The sequence below is a fragment of the Bos grunniens genome, chromosome 19 (genome assembly GCF_055505025.1).
Source record: "Bos grunniens cultivar Pamir isolate PY7600 chromosome 19, Bosgru_T2T1.0, whole genome shotgun sequence".
In the NCBI taxonomy this organism is placed as follows: domain Eukaryota; kingdom Metazoa; phylum Chordata; class Mammalia; order Artiodactyla; family Bovidae; genus Bos; species Bos grunniens.
The window spans coordinates 23,117,982-23,138,611 of record NC_141183.1 but is presented as its reverse complement, the minus strand read 5'-3'; the positions used below and the strand labels follow the sequence as shown (position 1 = coordinate 23,138,611).

The window sequence follows — 20,630 nt, the reverse complement described above, 5'->3', positions numbered from 1 at the left end:
CTTTCTTAGCCACCCTTCTCCAGGCTGGTTCCCTCACTCACCAAGAATTCAAGACCAACTGCCAAAAACTTTGTGTTAAGCCATCCTCCCCCATGCTGGGGCGTCTCCAAGGCCTTGCTCAAGGACATACTAGGCAGTTATCTGCTGACTTGATTGTTTTTCCCTTGTGATGTAAACTTAATAATGAAGTGAGCTAACACTCTAACTATCCAGAAAGGTAACCTCATAAAGACGAACAGCAAAGCCCATCTGTATTCTTCCTTTGCCATTCTCATCTACCTACAGTTACAGATATGGTGTTATAAAGAACACGCTTTAGGGACTTCCCTGGTGGTCCAATGGCTAGCACTCCAAGCTCCCAATGCTGGGGGCCCCGGTTTCAGCCCTGGTCAGGGAACGATCCAGCATGCTTCAACTAAGACCCAGCATGGCCAAATAAATAGATATTAAAAAAAAAAAAAAAAGAAGAAGAACACATTTTAATGAGTTTACTCCAATGATGATTCAAAAGTCCTGTTATCCAATCTCCCAGCCCTAGAGCAGTTCGGGAAGAATTGATCATTTTTCACTAAAACTGGAGAACACAATTTTCCATTTAGGAAATCACTACTTAGTACAAGGAGCTAGCTATTCACTCCAATAGTATAAAAGGAGGGATACAAAGAATATCCTCTCTTTGTAAAAATATAAAGGAGAATATGGTCAAAACATTCTCTGCCCTCTAGGACCTTACAGCAGGGCTAGGTTGCCTTGCAGGGTCTGACCTGGTCTAAACGCAAAGCTTCCATTTACAGAAGAGATAAAAGTTCCAAGATAGGAAAGGAGTTTTTTGCTTTTTGTGTCTTAGGAAATTGGAATCTGTATACTCCTGCAGAATCACCGGAGGAGTCCTTTGAAAGAGTGGATGGGGTTTCAGATCCAGTTTCTTTTCCCTAGGGGACTCTTGGGTGCTCCTTAAGTGCACTAGTATTCTGTTCCCCATTTCACTACAGTGTCTGTCTGGATGCATATCATCTCCCCAAAGGACCCCTGAAGCCTCTCTGTTTCCTCCAGCCTCACAATACACCACAGCCCAGAGCAGAGCTTCCAGCATGCCACATTGAAGCTGATTTTTTTTACCACCCCGCCCCCTAAATATGCTATCCCTGGGTCTCATAGAGACCAGACTCCTACATTTTATTACATTGAAGTAATTACACCCAAATACACTCTCCCCGAAAAAAAGTCCGAGATGAAATGCAGTACTTGGATGCAATCTCAAAAATGACAGAATGATCTCTGTTCATTTCCAAGGCAAACCATTCAATATCACAGTAATCCAAGTCTATGCCCTGACCAGTAATGCTGAAGAAGCTGAAGTTGAACAGTTCTATGAAGACCTACAAGACCTTCTAGAACTAACACCCAAAAAGATGTCCTTTCCATTATAGGGGAATGGAATGCAAAAGTAGGAAGTGAAGAAATACCTGGAGTAACAGGCAAATTTGGCCTTGGAGTACAGAATGAAGCAGGGCAAAGGCTAATAGAGTTTTGCCAAGAGAACAAACTGGTCATAGCAAACACCCTCTTCCAACAACACAAGAGAAGACTCTACACATGGACGTCATCGGATGGTCAACACCGAAATCAGATTGATTACATTCTTTGCAGCCAAAGATGGAGAAGCTCTATACAGTCAGCAAAAACAAGACTGGGAGTTGACTGTGGCTCAGATCATGAACTTCTTATTGCCAAATTCAGACTTAAATTTTAAAAAGTAGGGAAAACCACTAGACCACTACAGTCAGCAAAAACAAGACTGGGAGCTGACTGTGGCTCAGATCATGAACTCCTTATTGCCAAATTCAGACTTAAATTTAAAAAAGTAGGGAAAACCACTAGACCACTCATGTATGACCTAAACCAAATCCCTTAAAATTATACAGTAGAAGTGAGAAATAGATTCAAGGGATTAGATCTGATAGGCAGAGTGCCTAAAGAACTATGGATGAATGTTCATGACATTGTACAGGAGGCAGTGACCAAGGCCATCCCCAAGAAAAAGAAATGCAAAAAGGCAAAATGGTTGTCTGAGGAGACCTTACAAATAGTTGTGAAAAGAAGAGGAGCAAAAGGCAAAGGAGAAAAGGAAAGATATACCCATTTGAATGCAGAGTTCCAAAAAATAACAAGGAGAGATAAGAAAGTCTTCCTCAGTGATCAATGCAAAGAAATAGAGGAAAACAATAGAATGGGAAAGACTAGAGTTCTCTTCAAGAAAATTAGAGATACCAAGGGAACACTTTATGCAAAGATGGGCACAATAAAGGACAGAAGTGGTATGGACCTAACAGAAACAGAAGATATTAAGAAGAAGTGGCAAGAATACACAGAAGAACTATACAAAAGAGATCTTCACGACCCAGATAATCACGATGGTGTGATCACTCACCACTCTTGTCAAGCCAGACATCCTGGAATGTGAAGTCAAGTGGGGCTTAGGAAGCATCACTACAAACAAAGCTAGTGGAGGTGATGGAATTCCAGTTGAGCTATTTCAAATCCTAAAAGATGATGCTGTGAAAGTGCTGCATTAAAAAAAAAAAAAAAGAAAGTGCTGCATTCAATATGCCGGAAAATTTGGAAAACTCACCAGTGGCCACAGGACTGGAAAAGGTCAGTTTTTATTCTAATCCCAAAGAAAAGCAATGCCAAAGAATGCTCAAACTACTACACAATTGCACTCATCTCACACGCTAACAAAGTAATGCTCAAAATTCTCCAAGCCAGGCTTCAATAGTACATGTACCTTGAATTTCCAGATGGTCAAGCTGGATTTAGAAAAGGTAGAGGAACCAGAGATCAAATTGCCAACATCCATTGGATCATCAAAAAATCAAGAGAGGTCCAGAAAAACATCTACTTCTACTTTATTGACTACACCAAAGCCTTTGACTGTGTGGATCACAACAAACTGTGGAAAATTCTTAAAGAGATGGGAATACCAGACCATGTGACCTGCCTCCTGAGAAACCTATATGCAGGTCAAGAAGCAACAGTTAAAACTGGACATGGAACAACAGACTGGTTCTAAGTCAGGAAAGGAGTATGTCAAGGCTGTATATTGTCACCCTGCTTATTTAATTTATATGCAGAGTACACCATGAGAAACACTGGGCTGGAGGAAGCACAAGCTGGAATCAAGATTGCTGGGAGAAATATCAATAACCTCAGATATGCGGATGACACCACCCTTATGGCAGAAAATGAAGAACTAAAGAGCCTCTTGATGAAAGTGAAAGAGGAGAGTGAAAAAGTTGGCTTAAAACTAAACATTCAGAAAACTAAGATCATGGCATCTGGTCCCATCACTTTATGGCAAATAGACGGGGACGCAATGGAAACAGTGAGAGACTTTATTTTGGGGGGCTCCAAAACCACTGCAGATGGTGACTGCAGCCATGAAATTAAAAGACGCTTGCTCCTTGGAAGTAAAGTTATGACCAACCTGGACAGCATATTAAAAATCAGAGACATTACTTTGCCAGCAAAGGTCTGTCTAGTCAAAGCTATGGTTTTTCCAGTAGTCATGTATGAATGTGAGAGTTGGACTATAAAGAAAGCTGAGTGCGGAAGAATTGATGCTTTTGAACTGTGGTGTTGGAGAAGACTCTTGAGAGTCCCTTGGACTGCAAGGAGATCCAACCAGTCCATCCTAAAGCAAATCAGTCCTGAATATTCATTGGAAACTCCAATACTTTGGCCCCTGATGTGAAGAAGTGACTCATTTGAAAAGACCCTAATGTTGGGAAAGATTGAAGGCGGGAGAAGGGGACGCGACAGAGGATGAGATGGTTGGATGACATCACTAACTCAATGGACATGAGTTTGAGTAAATTCCGGGAGTTGGTGATGGACAGGGAGGCCTGGTGTGCTGCAGTCCATGCGGTCGCAAGGAGTCGGAAACGACTGAGCGACTGAACTGATCGACACTCTCCCCTATCCGCATTCCTCCGCTGCGGATTTTATGCTTTATTTTCAGCCCTAGCTAAACACAGATGGGCTTGCCTTGTGGCTCAGCTGGTAAAGAATCCGCCTGCAATGCGGGAGACCTGGATTCGATCCCTGGGTTGGGAAGATCCCCTGGAGAAGGGAAAGGCTACCCAATCCAGTGACTTTTACTTTTCAAACTCGGACAAAGTCTGAATCCCATAGGGTTCTCTGTCATCTCCAGTTCGGTTTTATTTCAAATCCAACAGAACTGACACTTTCCAATTGTGGTCCTGGAGGAGACTCTTGAGAGTCCCTTGTACAGCAAGGAAATCAAACCAGTCAATTCTAAAGGAAATCAACCCTGAATATTCATTGGAAGGGCTGATGCTGAAGCTGAAGCTCCAATACTTTGGCCACCTGATGCCAGGAGCCGAATAACACGAAAAGACCCTGATGCTGGGAAAGATTGAGGGCACGATAAGGAGGCGACAGAGGATAAGATGTTTGGGTGTCATCACCGACTCAATGAACATTTGTTGTTGCTCAGTTGCTCAGTCGTGTCCGAGTCTTTTTTCGACCCCATGGATAGCAGTACGCCAGGCAAACTTCAGGAGACAGCGATTAACAGGGAAGCCTGGCTTGCTGCAGTTCATGCGGTCGCAAAGAATCGGACACGACCGAGCGACTGAACAACAGCCTAGTTCCACAACCCTCCTCAGATTCTTTTTTTCTCTCGTGCCCGATGCACTGGGCTACGGTTGAGGACCAGCCTCGTGGATCTCGAAAGTGAATCCCGCCGGGGGCAAACTGAGCGAGTTTAAGCATGAAACCCGCCCAACAACTCATGGCGTCAAAACGCCCTGCGTTCCGGTAGGTCCTACGCACTCCTCGCGGGGTGGGGTGCTCCGTAGTAACCCAGTTGGAGCCTGAGGTGACCGCTTGTGGACCTCTCGTGGACATTCACGGAAGTGCAATCGAGAGAAGCAAGAAAATCAACACAGTGCAGCACGCCAAAACAAGCCTTACAGACGCAAAGAAGCTCCTCCCCGCTCCTTCCGTGGAGATCCGCCTCCATCATGCGTCTCGGTGGTTGACTTTTTCCCCCTTTGATGACTCGGCCATCGACCAGCCCGGCCTGTCGTTTCCCAGAAGGCCCAGCGCCGGGAAGGGGTTTGCAGCTGCTCCGTCATCGTGCGGCCCGACGCGAGCCCGCGCTCGTGTGCAGGCCCGGCTCGGTTCCTGGTCTCCGGTGCGAGGGTTTACGCGAGGCCCCGGCCTCGGTCCCCGGACTAGGCCGCGACCCCGGGCGCCATGAAGCAGGAGGGCTCGGCGCGGCGCCGCGGCGCGGACAAGGCGAAGCCGCCGCCCGGCGGAGGGGAACAAGAACCACCGCCGCCCCCGGCCCCCCAGGATGTGGAGATGAAAGAGGAGGCGGCGGCGGGTGGCGGATCAACCGGGGAGACCGCTGGCAAGACGGCGGCTGCGGCGGCTGAGCACTCCCAGCGAGAGCTGGACACCGTCACCTTGGAGGGTAAGAGAGCTTGGGCCGGGGACGTGCCCTGATCACGGATGACAGCACCCGATGGTGTAGCCTCTCCTTGGGACCCCAGCGTAGCCTCCACCACCGTGACTTGGGGGTTCCTTGGGATCACCCCCAGTGCCTGCTGCCGCTACCCTGACACTCCCGACCGTGGCCCGGATAACAGAACAGTCTCTCTAGACTCTGGCCTCCTCCCTTCTCACACACCCTCCCTCCACGGGGAATTGCATCTAGAACTAGGTCTCACCGGGCCCTTAGACTCCCTCTTCTAAGTTCTCTTCTCTTACCTTATTATTCCACTTATATCTCATCAGACTGATTCTAGTGACCCCAATGCATGACTCATCTCTACAAAAACCAGTGTCTGTATTTATCTTTGAAGGGGGATAAGGATAACACAGAATACTGACCCCTGTGTTTTAAGAATGATTGCTGTTGTCTTCACTACCTTTAGCAAACTCCGCTAAGAGAGCCCTTTCTGCTTAGTATCTTGCTTCCTCGTTGCTCTAATTGAACTGCCCAAACGATCCTATCTCGTTTTTCCCTCCCTTCAAACCCTTACTCCTGCTCTGTTTCTAAAGAGTTTAAACACATGATACACTTTGAACTTTTTAGTTGTTATTTGTTTGAGTTCCTGATACTCACCTCCCACCTAAACTATATACCAATTCCCCCATTTCTCTTCTCCTTGGTGCCTGTTCTCAGTTTCCACCTCCTCTTGTTTCTCCAAGTTTATATTTCACTTTTCCAACTTAGAGCATCCTGTCCATATTTGGAGTGGGTAGAGTGAAGACTCCCCACTGTGACCCTGGTGCTATTGCCCACTTGTCGGTCAAGTAGGAGAGGACTATTTATTGGATTTTCTCTCTGCATAACTGCATGAGATACTAGCTCAAAAACATTGAAATAAGCAAAGTTATGCTCCTAGGTGGTGGTTTGAGGATGTGATAGTGTTGACTGCATCAGCTCCTATTCTAATACAAAGGAATATGAATACAAGGGAAACTGAGAAGCTACCAATTGATGGTGCTCCCTTATTTCTGGACATTTGTTTCCATTTTCCTCCATTATAAATAGCTTTGCAGCCATCATCTCTGCCCACGTATTTGATCTATTTCTATAATTACTTATTCAGTATAGATCCCTGAGTTGAGAGGGTAAATATTGGTAAGGTCTTTGGTAGATATGTCCAGGAAAACTGTACTGATTTACATTATGCAAACAGAAATGTCCTGGTCACCCCTGTACTCTGTATGTTATCATTTTTCAAATACTGTTAGAATGGCTATTGAAAAATATTTTCATTTGTGGTTATTTGAATACTGCTGAAACATTTTTCGTGTCTCTTTGTCATTCCTCTTTCATATTGACCATTCATACTCATTTGTATTTAATCCTTTATACAAGCTCTTTATTGAATATGCATCTCTGGCCACATTTGTTGCAGATATTTTTCTTTTGCTACAGTTATTAGAAGGATTTTGTTTGTTTCTTTTTCTATGAAGTTCTTTAAGTCTTTTGTGTGTGTATGTGCGTGATTTCTCCTATTGTTTGCATTTGGAAAGTGTTTTCCTATTTGAAGATCTGCTAAATCCCCACGTGTTTTTGTTTTTCATTGTTTTGTTTTGTTTTTTTCCTTTTTATGTCACCCTCTACTTCTTCTCCAACCCAGCTTTATTTTTCTGTGTCTCTTGCTTTTGTCTTAAAATTAGCATATGGCATCCATAAGTATTACTCAGTCCTGTTAGAGTAAAAGAGGGGACTGGCCACATCCTGACATTTGTAAGCGGCTTCCTAAGACTGCTTGGCTGGAGTGGTGGAGGGGTAGGAGGAGTTGCAGTTCATGTTTTTCCTCCCCTGGTCCTCCACAGACATCAAGGAGCATGTGAAACAGCTGGAGAAGGCAGTGTCGGGCAAGGAGCCTCGGTTTGTGCTGCGGGCCCTACGGATGCTGCCTTCTACGTCCCGCCGCCTCAACCACTACGTTCTGTACAAGGCCGTGCACGGCTTCTTCACTTCCAACAATGCCACTCGAGACTTCTTGCTACCCTTCCTGGAAGAGGTGAGTGGAGTCAGGCCAGCGCAGGAGTGTGGGCTTGGCTTGAGACACACAGGGACACACATTCCACCCTGGGTAGCTGTGTGCCATCCTGGAGACCTGTCTTATTACCTGCCACAGCAGAGACACGAAGCAAAGCAGCCCCCTCATCTGCCCTCTAACAGGGGGACCATCCTTCTGCCCAGTAGGGTCAGTATTCTGAGTCAGGAAAAGGATCTGAGAATCAGGACCCTTCCAACTACATTCATTTCCCACCACTCCCAACACAGGGCCTAGGAGAAGGTTCTACCATCTCTTTGCCTCTGAAGCTTCACCATGGAGGATGTAGAGAACAGTGGTTAAGGGACTTCCCTGTGGCCCAGTGGTTAAGACTCCTCGCTTCCACAGCAGGGGTTGTAGTTGGATCCTTGGACAGGGGACTGAGATTCCACATGCCCTGCAGTGTGGCCCCACCCAAAAGAGAACAGTGGTTAAGAGCCCAGATTTGGGGGAAGGTTGAGTTTTTAACCCCAGCTTTACCATTTGGTGTTGAACCTAACTTCCCTGTGCTCTAGGGGGATTCTAGGTTTCACTGCTGTGGCCTGGGTTTAATGCCTGGTCAGGGAATTGAGTTACGCAAGTTGTGTGGCTTGGCCAAAAAAGAATAATGAGAAAAAAAATTTTTTTTGGTGGTAATAAAGAAATTTGGGGGGAAATTGACATATATATAGTATTTTCAGATCTAGTCATTAAAACTGGAATAATGTGTAACAGATCAAAAAACAATCGTGGTGGGAGACTTGATTTGATGTATGTGATGAACAGCTCGGGGGCACGTTGTGGGGCAGTTGCTGAGGACAGGGAGGCTCTTAGAACCGTGTGCGGCACAGAGTGCACGTCGATGACGTTAGCTTGCTGGTGGTAGTTGTCTCCGTGCCAGGAGAAACCTCTCCTTTTCCTTGCTGACTGTATAACTTCTCTTATCATCCATGGTACAGTTCAAGTCCTGCCCCTTCTTAAACTTCATTGGCCCTTCAGCTACCTTCATCTCCCTAAAACTCTATATGCTTACAATCTGTTTCATAGATGAAAAACTCAGGAAATCCCCAGAGTGGACAGTAAGACTTTACTGTCTGGGAAGGGGGAAAAGCACTCTCCCCCAGCCCTGCCTGGAATATTTTTTAACCTGTACATCTCTGAAGTCTCCCACCACGATTGTTTTTTGATCTGTTACACATTATTCCAGTTTTAGTGACTAGATCTGAAAATAAATACTATATATGTGTCAATTTCCCCCCAAATTTCTTTATTACCACCAAAAAAAATTTTTTTTGTCTCCTTATTCTTTTTTGGCCAAGCCACACAGCTTGCGTAACTCAATTCCCCGACCAGGCAGTAAACCCAGGCCACAGCAGCGAAACCAAGAATCCCAGCCACTAGACCACCAGGGCACTCCCGGTCTCATTATTCGTGATCTCATCTCTAGAATTATATCACTTTATTAAACAGAATTTGCAGTGGTTCCAAGTATGGTGGTTTAACCTCTAGTTAGGTTGTAGGCTCTCTGAGGGGTCCTTACATTGTCCTTTCTGTCCCCATTCTATTCTGTAAGGATGTTATACTTCTGCAGCCCTTTTCTGTATTGATTTTATCGCCAGCCTTTTTGACTCCCTTCAGTATTTTTGTATCCCCAGCACCCAGAAAAATCTTGGCACACAGTGGGCACTTAGTAAATCTCTTGAAATAATAGTGAGTGCCTAAGAAATTCCTGGTTGATTGATCTGACTGAGCTCTTCCACGATAACTCACGTCCTCTCCTAGCCCATGGACACAGAAGCCGATTTACAGTTCCGTCCCCGAACAGGAAAAGCTGCGTCGGCTCCCCTCCTGCCTGAAGTGGAAGCCTACCTCCAGCTTCTCATGGTCATCTTCCTGATGAACAGCAAGCGCTACAAAGAGGTATCCAAGACCAGAGCGTGTGACTAACACGCCCCAGGCAGTGTGCATGGGGTCAGTGGGGGAGATGGCCTCTTGTGAAGAAATAGATCATCATTGGGTCATTCACTGCCCCCCAGACTCTTCCCCAACGTGAGAATGCGCCCAGCCCCACATCTGAGGAAGACCCCTCAACTCCTGCTCCGGCCCTGGGAAAGGCCTGCCATGGTCACTCTGTACCTCTCTGTGGCACAGTCCCCGGATAGTGGATGCTTTGGAAAGAGTAGATTTGGAGGCAGAAAGACCTGGCGTCAAATCCCATTTGTACCTTAGGCAAATTGATTTCTCCCAGCTGTGTGTAAAATAAGACGAACTGCCATTCTCACAAGTTTATCATTAGTATTAAAAAAATAATACATTTAAAAAATACTTGGCACAAAGTATTTTTGTGACCTGCAGAAAGTCAGCATTCCCGACGTGTTAATAAATGGCAGCTCTTACTGTGGATCTGAAAGGCTCCATTGTGGATACGACTCTTCCAGCACGGCCTCCAGCTGAGGCAGCTGCCCTGGCAGGCTCAGCTTCTCTCCCAGGGGCACACCCAGGAGGTGACAGGTCTTAGGCCTCAGTCTGCTGTTTTATTTTTTCCTCGCTTTGCCACTGGTTGGTTTTTGTTTGATTGGTTGCTCTTTAGCTATAATTCACCCACTTGATTGGGTTTTTTTGTATATTCACAAGGTTGTACAACTGCCCTCCTGTCTAATTCCAGACAAGCTTAATCACTACCCCACCAACCCTCACGGCCCCCCACAAAGAAAAACACCTTACCTGTTAGTAATCACACCTTGTTCTCCCCTCCCCCCAGCCCAGTAATCTCTTGATACTTTGTGTCCCATGGATACTATGTGCCTTTTGTGTCTGACTTCTTTCGGTAGCTTAGTGTTTTCTAGGTTTATCCACGGTGTAGCGTGTATCTGTACTCTGTTCCTTTTTATGGAGGAGTAATATTTCATCACATGGATATACCACATTTTGTTTAACCATTGATTAGATGATAAGCACTTGGGCCAGTTCCCCTTACTGGTTATTGTGAAAAATGCTGATACAAACATTGGTGTGCAAGCTTTCCTGTGAACATATGTTTCCAGTTCTCTTGGACCTCTGCCTAGGAGGGGACTTGCTGGCCATGTGGTATCTCCGTGTTTAAATTTTGAAGCACTGCCGCTTGACTCTCTTTTGGCTGCCTCCCCAGGCACAGAAGATTTCTGATGATCTGATGCAGAAGATCAGCACTCAGAACCGCCGGGCCTTGGACCTTGTGGCTGCCAAGTGTTACTATTATCACGCCCGGGTCTATGAGTTCCTGGATAAGCTGGATGTGGTGCGCAGGTACCAGTGGCCAAGGGTCTCGCTTGTGGCCCTCGGGGTCAGCGACACGGTCAGAGCTGTGGACTTGCAGAGGGCTGGGGCCTGGGGGATGTCAAGGGCCCAGCAGGAAGTAGGGGTGACCGTTAATACGCCCTGAGCTGGGGGAGGGCTCGAGAGGCTGAGACAGAGATGACCACTGGCCCGCTAAGTCCTGTCCCCCAGGTTCCTCCTCTCACCGCACGTCGGGGAGGACTGTTCAGCGGGTCCGAGGTACGAGGATGGTAGACTCTTCAGCGGGTCCGAGGTACGAGGGTGGTGTGGCCGAGGCCCTTTGTTTTGCGCCTGAAACTACCACAGCGTTGTTAATTGGTTGTGCTCCAGTGTAAAGTAAATAAAAGGTTGTTTTTAAAAAGTACAAGGACAGGCTAGAAAGCCTTTCACTCCTCTGCCTGGAACCCGTGGTGGCTCCCCATTCCCCTTGGGGAAAAGCCAGAGCCCTCCTGATGAAAGCTTTTGAGGCCTCCTAGGGTCTGGGCCCCCACTCCCCGACGCCTCGCTCTTCCCCGGGCGCACAGCTCTCTCGCCCGAGATTGCCCTCCTCCCTGTGTCCTTCAAGCCTGTGCTTAACTCTAGCCTTCTCAGTGAGTCCTGCCCTGACCGGGCTGTTGAAAGCACAACTCCCTCCTGTCCTGCTCGCCCCTGTCGCACTTACCCTGATTTCTGCGTCACCCCCCACCCCCACCCTTTGTCATCCTCACAGTACGCTTATTCATCATGAGAGTTGTCTGTCTCCCCCTTCTGAGTGCAGGTTCTCTAAGCAGAGCTCCATCCTCTGTGCGCCCGGTGCTCTACTAGTTGACTATTCAGAGTTGTTATTTGAGGCCTTGACCTCATTTCTCTCCTTCTTGCAGCTTCTTGCACGCTCGGCTCCGGACCGCCACCCTGCGGCACGACACGGACGGGCAGGCCACGCTGCTGAACCTCCTGCTGCGGAACTACCTGCACTACAGCCTGTACGACCAGGCCGAGAAGTTGGTGTCCAAGTCCGTGTTCCCCGAGCAGGCCAACAACAACGAGTGGGCAAGGTACCTCTACTACACAGGTGAGCAGGGCCCGCGCCAGCCGGGAGGTGTCTCAGGCTCACTCGGCACAAATTTGCTAAGAATGTGGTACCCGTGATGCCTAAGAGGTGCTCTGGTTTGTGGGGGACCAAGGTTTGGATAATGCTCTTGTCTTGATCAACTCTCCTCTTCTCACACCCAGGGCGCATCAAAGCCATCCAGCTGGAGTACTCAGAGGCCCGAAGAACAATGACCAACGCCCTTCGGAAGGCCCCTCAGCACACAGCGGTCGGCTTCAAACAGACGGTGAGCAGCAGCTCTCTCTCCCCTTTGACCCCCTTACTCATCTGATACCACGTTAGTGCTGTTTCCCCATCTGAGGAGCCAGGAAGGCATCCTTACTTTGTCTTTGTGCCCTAAAGGTGGCATCATGTGTCTGTTTCCACATAACGTTGTTCAGGGCACCTTAGGCAGACACTGCCTGCACCTCTGGCACTGTATATCCCCAGTCTTCTCCCTGGTAGGTGGGTTTAGAATATTCCTGACTCCCCAGAAGATCCTGTAGTCTTTTCACGCAAGGGTCTTGTTTGTGTTGATAAGCTCTGGACTCTTTATCTAGTCCCTCAGGTGTCCCTTTGGGAGCAGTGGTGTCTGTGGCCAGGGAACCCGGGGCCCTCCTTAAGGTGGCCGACTCAGGTGGAGGTAAACCTTGGCCATGTCAGAGCTGTCAGTCCCCAAGTATATTTCTTGAGTGCTGACCTTGATACTGGGCACTGTGAGGGATAGAAAAGAAGGATTAGAAATGGTATTTGCACTCAGAGAGATGGATGCAGAACACTTGAAGCAGAATGGCTTGAAGGCTGTGTAAAATCACAGAGCCTAGCAGCCAGAATTAGGACCCAGCTTTCCCAGCCACAGATGACTGCTCCCACACACACACAGACACCTCCTAGCCCTTGAAAGAGAGCAGGATGAGCATGTACACCGACGAGCTCAGTGTGGTAGGAGCTCTGGTTTGTTTCGTTTCAGCAGTTCAGAGAAAGGTGAATTCAGTTGTGGTAAAATAAAGAAATCTTTAAACAGTTATATTTGATCTGGTTTTTGAAAGATGGGTTGAATTTTCATAGAAAGGGGTGGTTTTTCAGACACATAAGGTACATTGCAGGATGTGAGATTGCTTACAATGTAGGACACACACTAAACCTTCTAAAAATCAGTAAAAATGCATGTAATTGACATACAGGCTGTGTCGCACACCAGGGAGAGGTGTCATGGGGTAAAGCAGTGTTTTCAAACCAGATTTAGCTGTGGATGGATAAGGTTTCGAGTTTTCTGTGGTAGACCCAGGTTGCAAGAAGGAGCAGAGGGAGCTGGAGTGAGGTCTTGCCCATGGACTGTTGGTGAAGGGGCCAGGAAAGAGGTGGAAGGGCTGCTCGAGAGGTGAAGAAGCAGAGGTGGGGGAACTTCCCACCCAGAGAGGCTGAAGCAGATAGGTGACGAGCCAAGGCCTGGGGAGAGGTAGGAGGGATGGGCTAGAGAGCCCCAGTGGAGAGCCGGCTTTAAGTAAAAACGGGGAGCGTGAGAATGGGTAGAGACAGACACGGACTTTAACGTGGCATCTAAAGCAGAGCAGGTAGGTGTGCCGTCCGTAACCACGTTCTCGCCTTGGGGGATCTCATTTGCTTTCACAGCTTAGCTCTCACCTCCACAATGCGTCACCAGAGTCCATTAATCTGTCTTAATCTGCCTGGTTGCTGTAGCAAGACTGGCTGGCTTAAGCAGCAGAAATTTATTTTGTTCTATTTCTGGAGGTGAGAAGTCCAAATTCAGGATGTTAGTGTGGCTGAGTTGTTCTGGGGGCTTCTCTTTTGCTTGGAGTTGTCCATCTTCTGCTGTCTCCAAATGGTCTTCCTTCTGTGCATATCTGTATCTCTAATTCTTTTTGTAAGGACCCCAGTCATAATTGGATTAGGACCCACTCACATGACTTCATATTCCCTTCATAAATCTCTTTAAAGATTCTAGCTCCAAATCCAGTCACAATCTGGGGTAGTCAGGGGTTAGGGTTTCACCATAAAAATCTGGGGTTCACAGTTCAGCTCATAATACAAGTTTTGAGCCCTCTCACGAACCCAGACCTGCAAATTCCACTTCTCAACAAACATCTCCATTAAGGTACTTGCTGACTCCTCACACTCACCTTGTCCAGACCCGCTTGTGTGCCCTTTACGGTCCTTCTTGCTCTCCTGATCTGCATAGAAGCCTTGGGTCATCTTGGGCTTGTCCCCACCTTCCCCATCACCGAGTCGTCTGTTGATTTCCCTGACGGCTTTGGTAGTCATCTCCTCTCTGATGTTGCCCGTGCCCTTGTTCGAGCCACCAACACTGCCGGTCACCATCCTCCCCTCCGCCGGCCCAACTTCCCCTGCCTGACTCAGTGGAGGTCCTGGCCGGTCTGCCTGGTCCAGGAAGCTCACATTTTTCCCATTTCCTACCCAGTAAAGTACTGTGGGTCTTGTGGATCAGGTAGTTCAGGTGGTAGTACTGTTATTACACCGTTCTAGGGAGGAGGAATCCAGAGACTCGACGTTTCTAGCTAGCAAGTAAAGACTGGCATTCTGTCTCCGAGCTCAGAACTCAGCCTGGCACTCAGAACTGGGCGTCCCGAGTCGTGCCCCAGGCATCTCACCTGACAGCCCTCCCACCCCCTCAAGTACACTGGCCTCTTCTCCAACCTGTCCCCTTAGCTGAGGCATTCTCCCTCCTTTTTCTGCTTCATCAGAATCCTCAAGGCTTGGGACTTCTCTCATGATCCAGTGGTTAAGACTCCGTGCTCCCAGTGCAGGGGGCACAGGTTCTGTCCATGGTCAGGGAATTAAGATCCTGCGTGCTGTAAGTTGTGGCCAAAAAAGTACCGGTCTGCCATTGCTTAAAAGAATCCTCAGAGCTCATGTTAATTTCTGCCATCACCATGGCTTTCCCCTCACTCATGGAGTACGCAGAGGGACAGGGTAGTGGTGAGCGCAGGGACCACCCCGGAAGGCAGGACCCTCCTTGCCCAGGTGTGGGCACCATCACCCACCCCGTTTTTAAACCCTGGTCTCCTTTGTGACGCTTTGGCTTGCCCACGGTTTAGCTCTCTGTGCTCCTGTCCCTCCTGCTTGTGGGGGAAGTTGTCCCCTCCTCCCAGTCTCCCTTGCAGGGTGCTGCATCAGGAGGAGGGGCCCAGTTTCCCAGGCAACCCTGTCCCTCATACCCAGCTCATTCACCAGGGCTCTGCAGGCCCTTTCCTGTGCTTCTTCCTCTACCCAGATGATAGTTTACATGAGGTTCACCTCCGTAGCCAGCACCTTAGGCTGACTTGCACCCATCGCCGAGGCCTCTGGGCCTGCCTCCTCGCGGGTTCTGAGCCATAGAGCCTGCCCGTCCAGCCTGTAATTTGGTGTGCCGTTTTGGAGCCTTGTGCACTGACTGGCCAAGTGAAATGAAGCTGCGGGCCCGCTGTAGTCAAAGGGTCAGACCCCAAGGCAGAGCTTCGGTTCCACATGCAGCACAGCTTGAGGGTTTTCCCCTCTCCGTGGGCCCAGTCCAGTGCCGCTGTCCCTTCTTGTCCAGTGTGTCTGGCTGAGTTGAAGCCCCCTTGGTTCTCTCCTCCCACCCTGTGGGGCTCCCTGCCCTCTGCCTTCCAGGTGCACAAGCTTCTGATTGTGGTGGAGTTGCTGCTGGGGGAGATCCCAGACCGGCTGCAGTTCCGTCAACCATCCCTCAAGCGCTCACTCATGCCCTACTTCCTTCTGACCCAGGGTAAGGCTGGTCCCCTCCCAGGGCGTGCTGCCCCCTGGCACTGTGTCCCCTCTGGTGTGTGTGCCACGGGCAGCATCTGACCCACTCCTCTCCCCACCGCAGCTGTCAGGACAGGAAACCTAGCCAAGTTCAACCAGGTCCTGGATCAGTTTGGGGAGAAGTTCCAAGCAGATGGGACCTATACCCTCATCATCCGACTGCGGCACAACGTCATCAAGACAGGTGTGGGTCGGGCTTCAGAATCTACCTTCCAGGGTAGGGGACGCGGGTTCAGTTCCTGGTCAGGGAACAAAGGTCCCATGTGCTGCGGGGCAGCTAAGCCCACACACCACAGTGAGAAGCCCTTGCGCTGTAACGAAGACCCAGTGCAGCCAAACTAGAAAAAAGAAAAGGTAACCTGATCACTTAAAAAAAAAAAAGACAAGTGTGGATCAGGGTCTGAGGGAGCCCTGGAAGCAGGACTGGGACTCGGCTTCTCTGGGGCTGGGACAGCGCTGTGGCTGCCTGGGCGGGTGAAGGGTCTGTGCCCAGCCTCTCCTCCCCGCGGCCCTCCTCCCAGGTGTGCGCATGATCAGCCTCTCCTATTCCCGCATCTCCTTGGCGGACATCGCCCAGAAGCTGCAGCTTGATAGCCCAGAGGATGCAGAGTTCATTGTCGCCAAGGTGGGCCTGGTTCGGGGGCCACAGATGGGGTGTTTCGGGCACGAGGCGGGAGGGGGTTGACAGCTAAAGCAGTGGCATGCCCAGCTTACATTGAAGCCAGGAAGCTGCCAGAGGGAGTGTCTGTGTGTGCACAGATGGATGTAGGAGAGATCAGGGAGGACAAAGAGATGAGATGGGACGTTCTCAGACTTAGAAGATGGACTTTCTGGTGACTTCTCCTCCCTTTGGGGCCTGCAGGCCATTCGAGATGGCGTCATTGAGGCCAGCATCAACCACGAGAAGGGCTACGTCCAGTCCAAGGAGATGATTGACATCTATTCCACCCGTGAGCCCCAGTTAGCCTTCCACCAGCGCATCTCCTTCTGCCTGGATATTCACAACATGTCTGTCAAGGTGAGGGGCCCTGAGCTGCAGAGCCAGCCGGGCAGCAGCACGCTGCCACACCCGCAGGCTCCTAGAGAAGACTGGCTTGGTTTGGGGCCCAGCTCCCAGTCTCTAAAACACTGGGGGGCCAGGAGGGGCAAAGGACTTGGCTTGTGGGACCACAATGCCTCTGTGGACTTAAAGGGCCTGGTTGCCAGGAAGGATCAGACTGGGGTTTAGAGTGCACGGTTCTGGATTTGGTGCCAAATTTGAGTCATTTACCTTCTCTGAGTCTCTATGTCTCCATCTGCGAGATTGATAGTGAGGTGTTACCTGCCCTGCCTGCTTCACAGAGTTGTAGAGATTGGATGAAATCACTGTCTTGGGGCACTTAGCAGTCTGAATTGTGTAAAGGGTAGGATCACCATCTTGGTCCGCAAAAGGCTCCTAAGCCCCTGTGGGTCAGGTGCTGGTACTGTCGGGCACCGTTTTTCCTGGTCTCTCCCGCCAGGAGACCAGGGATATCACTTTGTCTGAAATCAGGCCAATGCTGTGCATGAAAGGCCCTTTGTGACTGGCCCCCTGTGTCTCTAGCCTCACTCCCCAGGACCGCTCCCGTCAGCCCCTCCCCCCCTTCTCCCAGCTGGCCCCACTGAGCTCCAGCCTAACCTCTCACACCTTGAATGGCTCTGCCTAGAATGCCCTTCCTTCCACTCCCGTAGGCCATCTGTTCTTCCTCCTTCTCACTGCCAGTTCGCCTCCCTGCCTGACTGGGAGGGTCGGTCGTCTATCCCTCTGGATTTTCTTTTTTAGTGTTTATCACGTGGTGTCACAGGTCGTTAGTCACCATGCCTAGCTCCCCCAGCAAACTAAACTGGGGAGTGTCACCTGTCTGGTACATTGCCTGGCACCCAGGTGCCCGCCTCCTCTTCATTCACTTCTCTCTCCATTGTGCTTCAGGCCATGAGGTTTCCTCCCAAATCCTACAACAAGGACTTGGAGTCTGCAGAGGTAAGCTGCTTTCTGCTTTGGGTGGAAGGGGAAGTTTCTGGAAAGCCTGGGTGGGTCGGGCTGGGTGCAGACCACGAGCCCCCGGCTGGTCCTCAGCCCCCGCCCCCCTGCCCTCTTCCCCAGGAGCGGCGAGAGCGGGAACAGCAGGACTTGGAGTTTGCCAAGGAGATGGCAGAAGACGACGATGACAGCTTCCCTTGAGCTGGGGGGCTGGGGAGGGGTGGGGTGAGTGGGGACTGGCTCTGTCTTTACCCCACGGGGGTCCCCTGCCCAGGGAACTGGCTCCTCTTCCGACATGGGGCACACAGACTGCTATGTGCAGGGGGTGAGGGGTGCAGGGAGCCGGTCACCCCACCTCATCCCAGGGCCCCTCCTCAGCCGGTGACTTAGCACACGGGGGCAGGCGGGCGGGCGGGCAGCCTCCCAGGGCAGGGTCCTGGCTAGTGGTGTGGGCAGCACGATGGGGGAGCGCTCTCCTCCAGGGAGTGGGGCACCAGAACTGGGACATGTGTTAGGTTGTATGTTTTTTGAAGCCTCAATTATGATTTTTAAACAATAAAAATTTCTCCAAAGCTCCTTGTGTATCAGTTACTGTATTTTGCCCTCACAGGTACAGTGTTAACAGGCCCAGATTTTTCTCCTGACCTGGGAGTGCCAGCCCCAGGCATGATATGAGGACCTGATGCTGCTGTAGATGAGGAGGCGGCCAGGGGGCTGGGTGAAGAGACTCTGATCTGGGGTCAGAAGGGCCTGGGTTTACACTTTCACATCTAACTGGCTCTCAAATAATTGGGCAACTCTCTAAACCTCTCAGGCCCCTTTGCCAGATCTGTCAAATAAATGATTATACTCAGTGACCTCCTGGCTCTAAAATTAGGAATCTAGGCTTCCAATGGATCAAACAAAATGTGAGAGTCTGGCCCTCAGATGAGATTCAGTGAGGAGAGAAGGGTCTCCAGCAAGGCTGCACCGTGTTGGGAGCAGGGTCCTGCCCAGCTGGCCCTTGACGGGGGAGGATGGGCTCCTCCCTGAGAGCAGGGAGGAGTGGTCGGGCATGAGGGGGCTCTCTGGCCCCCAGCCCACCTGCTCCAGCAGCATATGGTGAGACAGTGGGCCTACCCGGCTCTCCAAGTCTTCAGCCACTGCCAGTGGCGCTCCCCTCGTTGGGTCATTTGCGATATTCGTGTTCTCGGGCTGGCACCTGGGGCGTGCTTGTGCCATACCTTCCTGCCAGCTCTGTTATCTGAACGATGCCTCATGGGTTTCTCCCTCTCAGCTGCAATCCCTCTCTTGCTCTCCAGCTTGCTGATTTCTTTAATTTTCTTTTTTTATATATATTTATTTGGCTGTACTGGGCTTCCCAGGTGGCGCTAGGGGTAAAGAACCCATCTGCTAATGCAGGTTAGACATAAGACACACCAGTTCAATCCCTGGGTCTGGAAGATCTGGAGAAGGGAATGGCAATCTGCTCCGGTATTCTTGCCTGGAGAATCCCATGGACAGAGGAACCTGGCAGGCCACATATAGTTCATGGGGTCGCACAGAGTCAGACACGACTGAAGCAACTTAGCACGGCACGGGTCTCAGTTGCTGCACACGGGATCTTCGATCTTCACTGCAGCTGTAGGATCTGTCTTTTTAGTTGCAACACACGGGATCTTTAGTCTCAGCATGCCAACTCTTAGTGGCGGCATGTGGGATCTAGTTCCCTGACCAGAGATTGAACCCAGGCCCCCTGTACTGGGAGTGGGAAGTCTTAGCCACTGGACCACCGAGGAAGTCCCTCCACCTTGCTGATTTCTACACGTCTTCCAGACATCCTGCCTCTTAGTGATTCAACTTCCCAGCTTCTGAACCACTCACTTACTGATAATGGAATTCTTCTCTTAGGAGGTCGTTTGTATGAAAGCCTTATCTTTCCAACTAGATTGCAGACTCTTAGAGAACTTGAGGCATATCTGTGCCTCCAGGACTGCCCAGTGCTTAGCACACCGAGTTGAACAAAGTCTTGTTTGTTAGGCGAGGTCCGCTGTATATTCCCAGGTGGCGGTAGTGGTAAAGAACCTGTCAGCCAATGCAGGAGACAAAAGAAATGCAGGTTCAAGCCCTAGGTCAGAAAGATCCCCTGGAGAAGGGCATGGCAACCCACTCCAGTATTCTTGCCTGGACAGAGGAACCTGGCGGGCTACAGTCCATACAATAGGGTTGCAGAGAGTGGGACGTGACTGAAGCAACTTGGCATGCACGCACTGCATTTTCATCTGTGGATAGCCCTAATCCCATCAGAGGCAAGTTTTAGACTGGCCTTGCTTTCGTTCCTTGCATCCAAACTTTATTTTCTAAGGATTCAATCTCTTCCCCATTTTATAGGCCAATTAAAAATCTAATAGATCTTTAGTTCCCTTCCAGGAAGGATGAGGACTAACTGAGCATCGCCCCCACGCCCTTCCAGGGTGTGAGGACAGGCTTAGGTGGGCTGAAAACCCTGGCCTGTGTGACGCCAACTGAGGGTCCCGTTCTGTGGGGTGTGTGCAGCCTTCCAGTCTCAGCCTGCGGCTCTGCTTTCTTGCTGGTTGGTTGGTTTTTGTCCTCCCATTGCTGTCCTTCTGGCCCTTGACCACTTTGTCTGACCTTTAAAATGACTTTCTGGGGCTTCCCTGGTGGCTCAGTGGTAAAGAATCTGCCTACCAATGCAGGAGACACGGGTTCTGTCCCTCACCTGGAAAGATCCCACATGTTGCAGAGCAACTAAGCCCATGTGTCACAACTATTGAGGCTTTGCCCAGGGCTCAGAGCCCCAACTACTGAAGCCCACGCGCCCTGGAGCCCAAGCTTCACAAGAGAAGCCACCACAATAAGCGCTTGCGACGCAGCT

At 49.9% G+C, this 20,630-nt stretch overlaps 1 protein-coding gene across 1 annotated transcript; it reads left to right on the top strand.

The window, feature by feature from the left end:
- The first annotated feature begins 5,119 nt into the window (after positions 1-5,119).
- On the top strand, positions 5,120-18,327 carry PSMD3 (proteasome 26S subunit, non-ATPase 3). The gene is made up of 12 exons (XM_086357821.1): positions 5,120-5,503; positions 7,384-7,574; positions 9,372-9,509; positions 10,738-10,874; positions 11,765-11,955; positions 12,117-12,220; positions 15,604-15,718; positions 15,821-15,940; positions 16,278-16,381; positions 16,619-16,774; positions 17,705-17,755; positions 17,879-18,327. Exons 1-12 carry the CDS (start codon positions 5,284-5,286, stop codon positions 17,954-17,956), a joined length of 1,605 nt encoding a protein of 534 aa, XP_086213947.1. The 5' UTR covers positions 5,120-5,283; the 3' UTR covers positions 17,957-18,327.
- The last annotated feature ends 2,303 nt before the right edge of the window (positions 18,328-20,630 follow it).

Excerpts from the sequence above, each read along its gene's own strand:
- PSMD3 (XM_086357821.1), top strand. The coding sequence starts at position 5,284 with ATGAAGCAGGAGGGCTCGGCGCGGCGCCGCGGCGCGGACAAGGCGAAG. Across the intron at positions 10,875-11,764 it reads AAGCTGGATGTGGTGCGCAG|CTTCTTGCACGCTCGGCTCC; the intron begins GTACCAGTGGCC and ends TCCTTCTTGCAG. Across the intron at positions 12,221-15,603 it reads CGGTCGGCTTCAAACAGACG|GTGCACAAGCTTCTGATTGT; the intron begins GTGAGCAGCAGC and ends TCTGCCTTCCAG.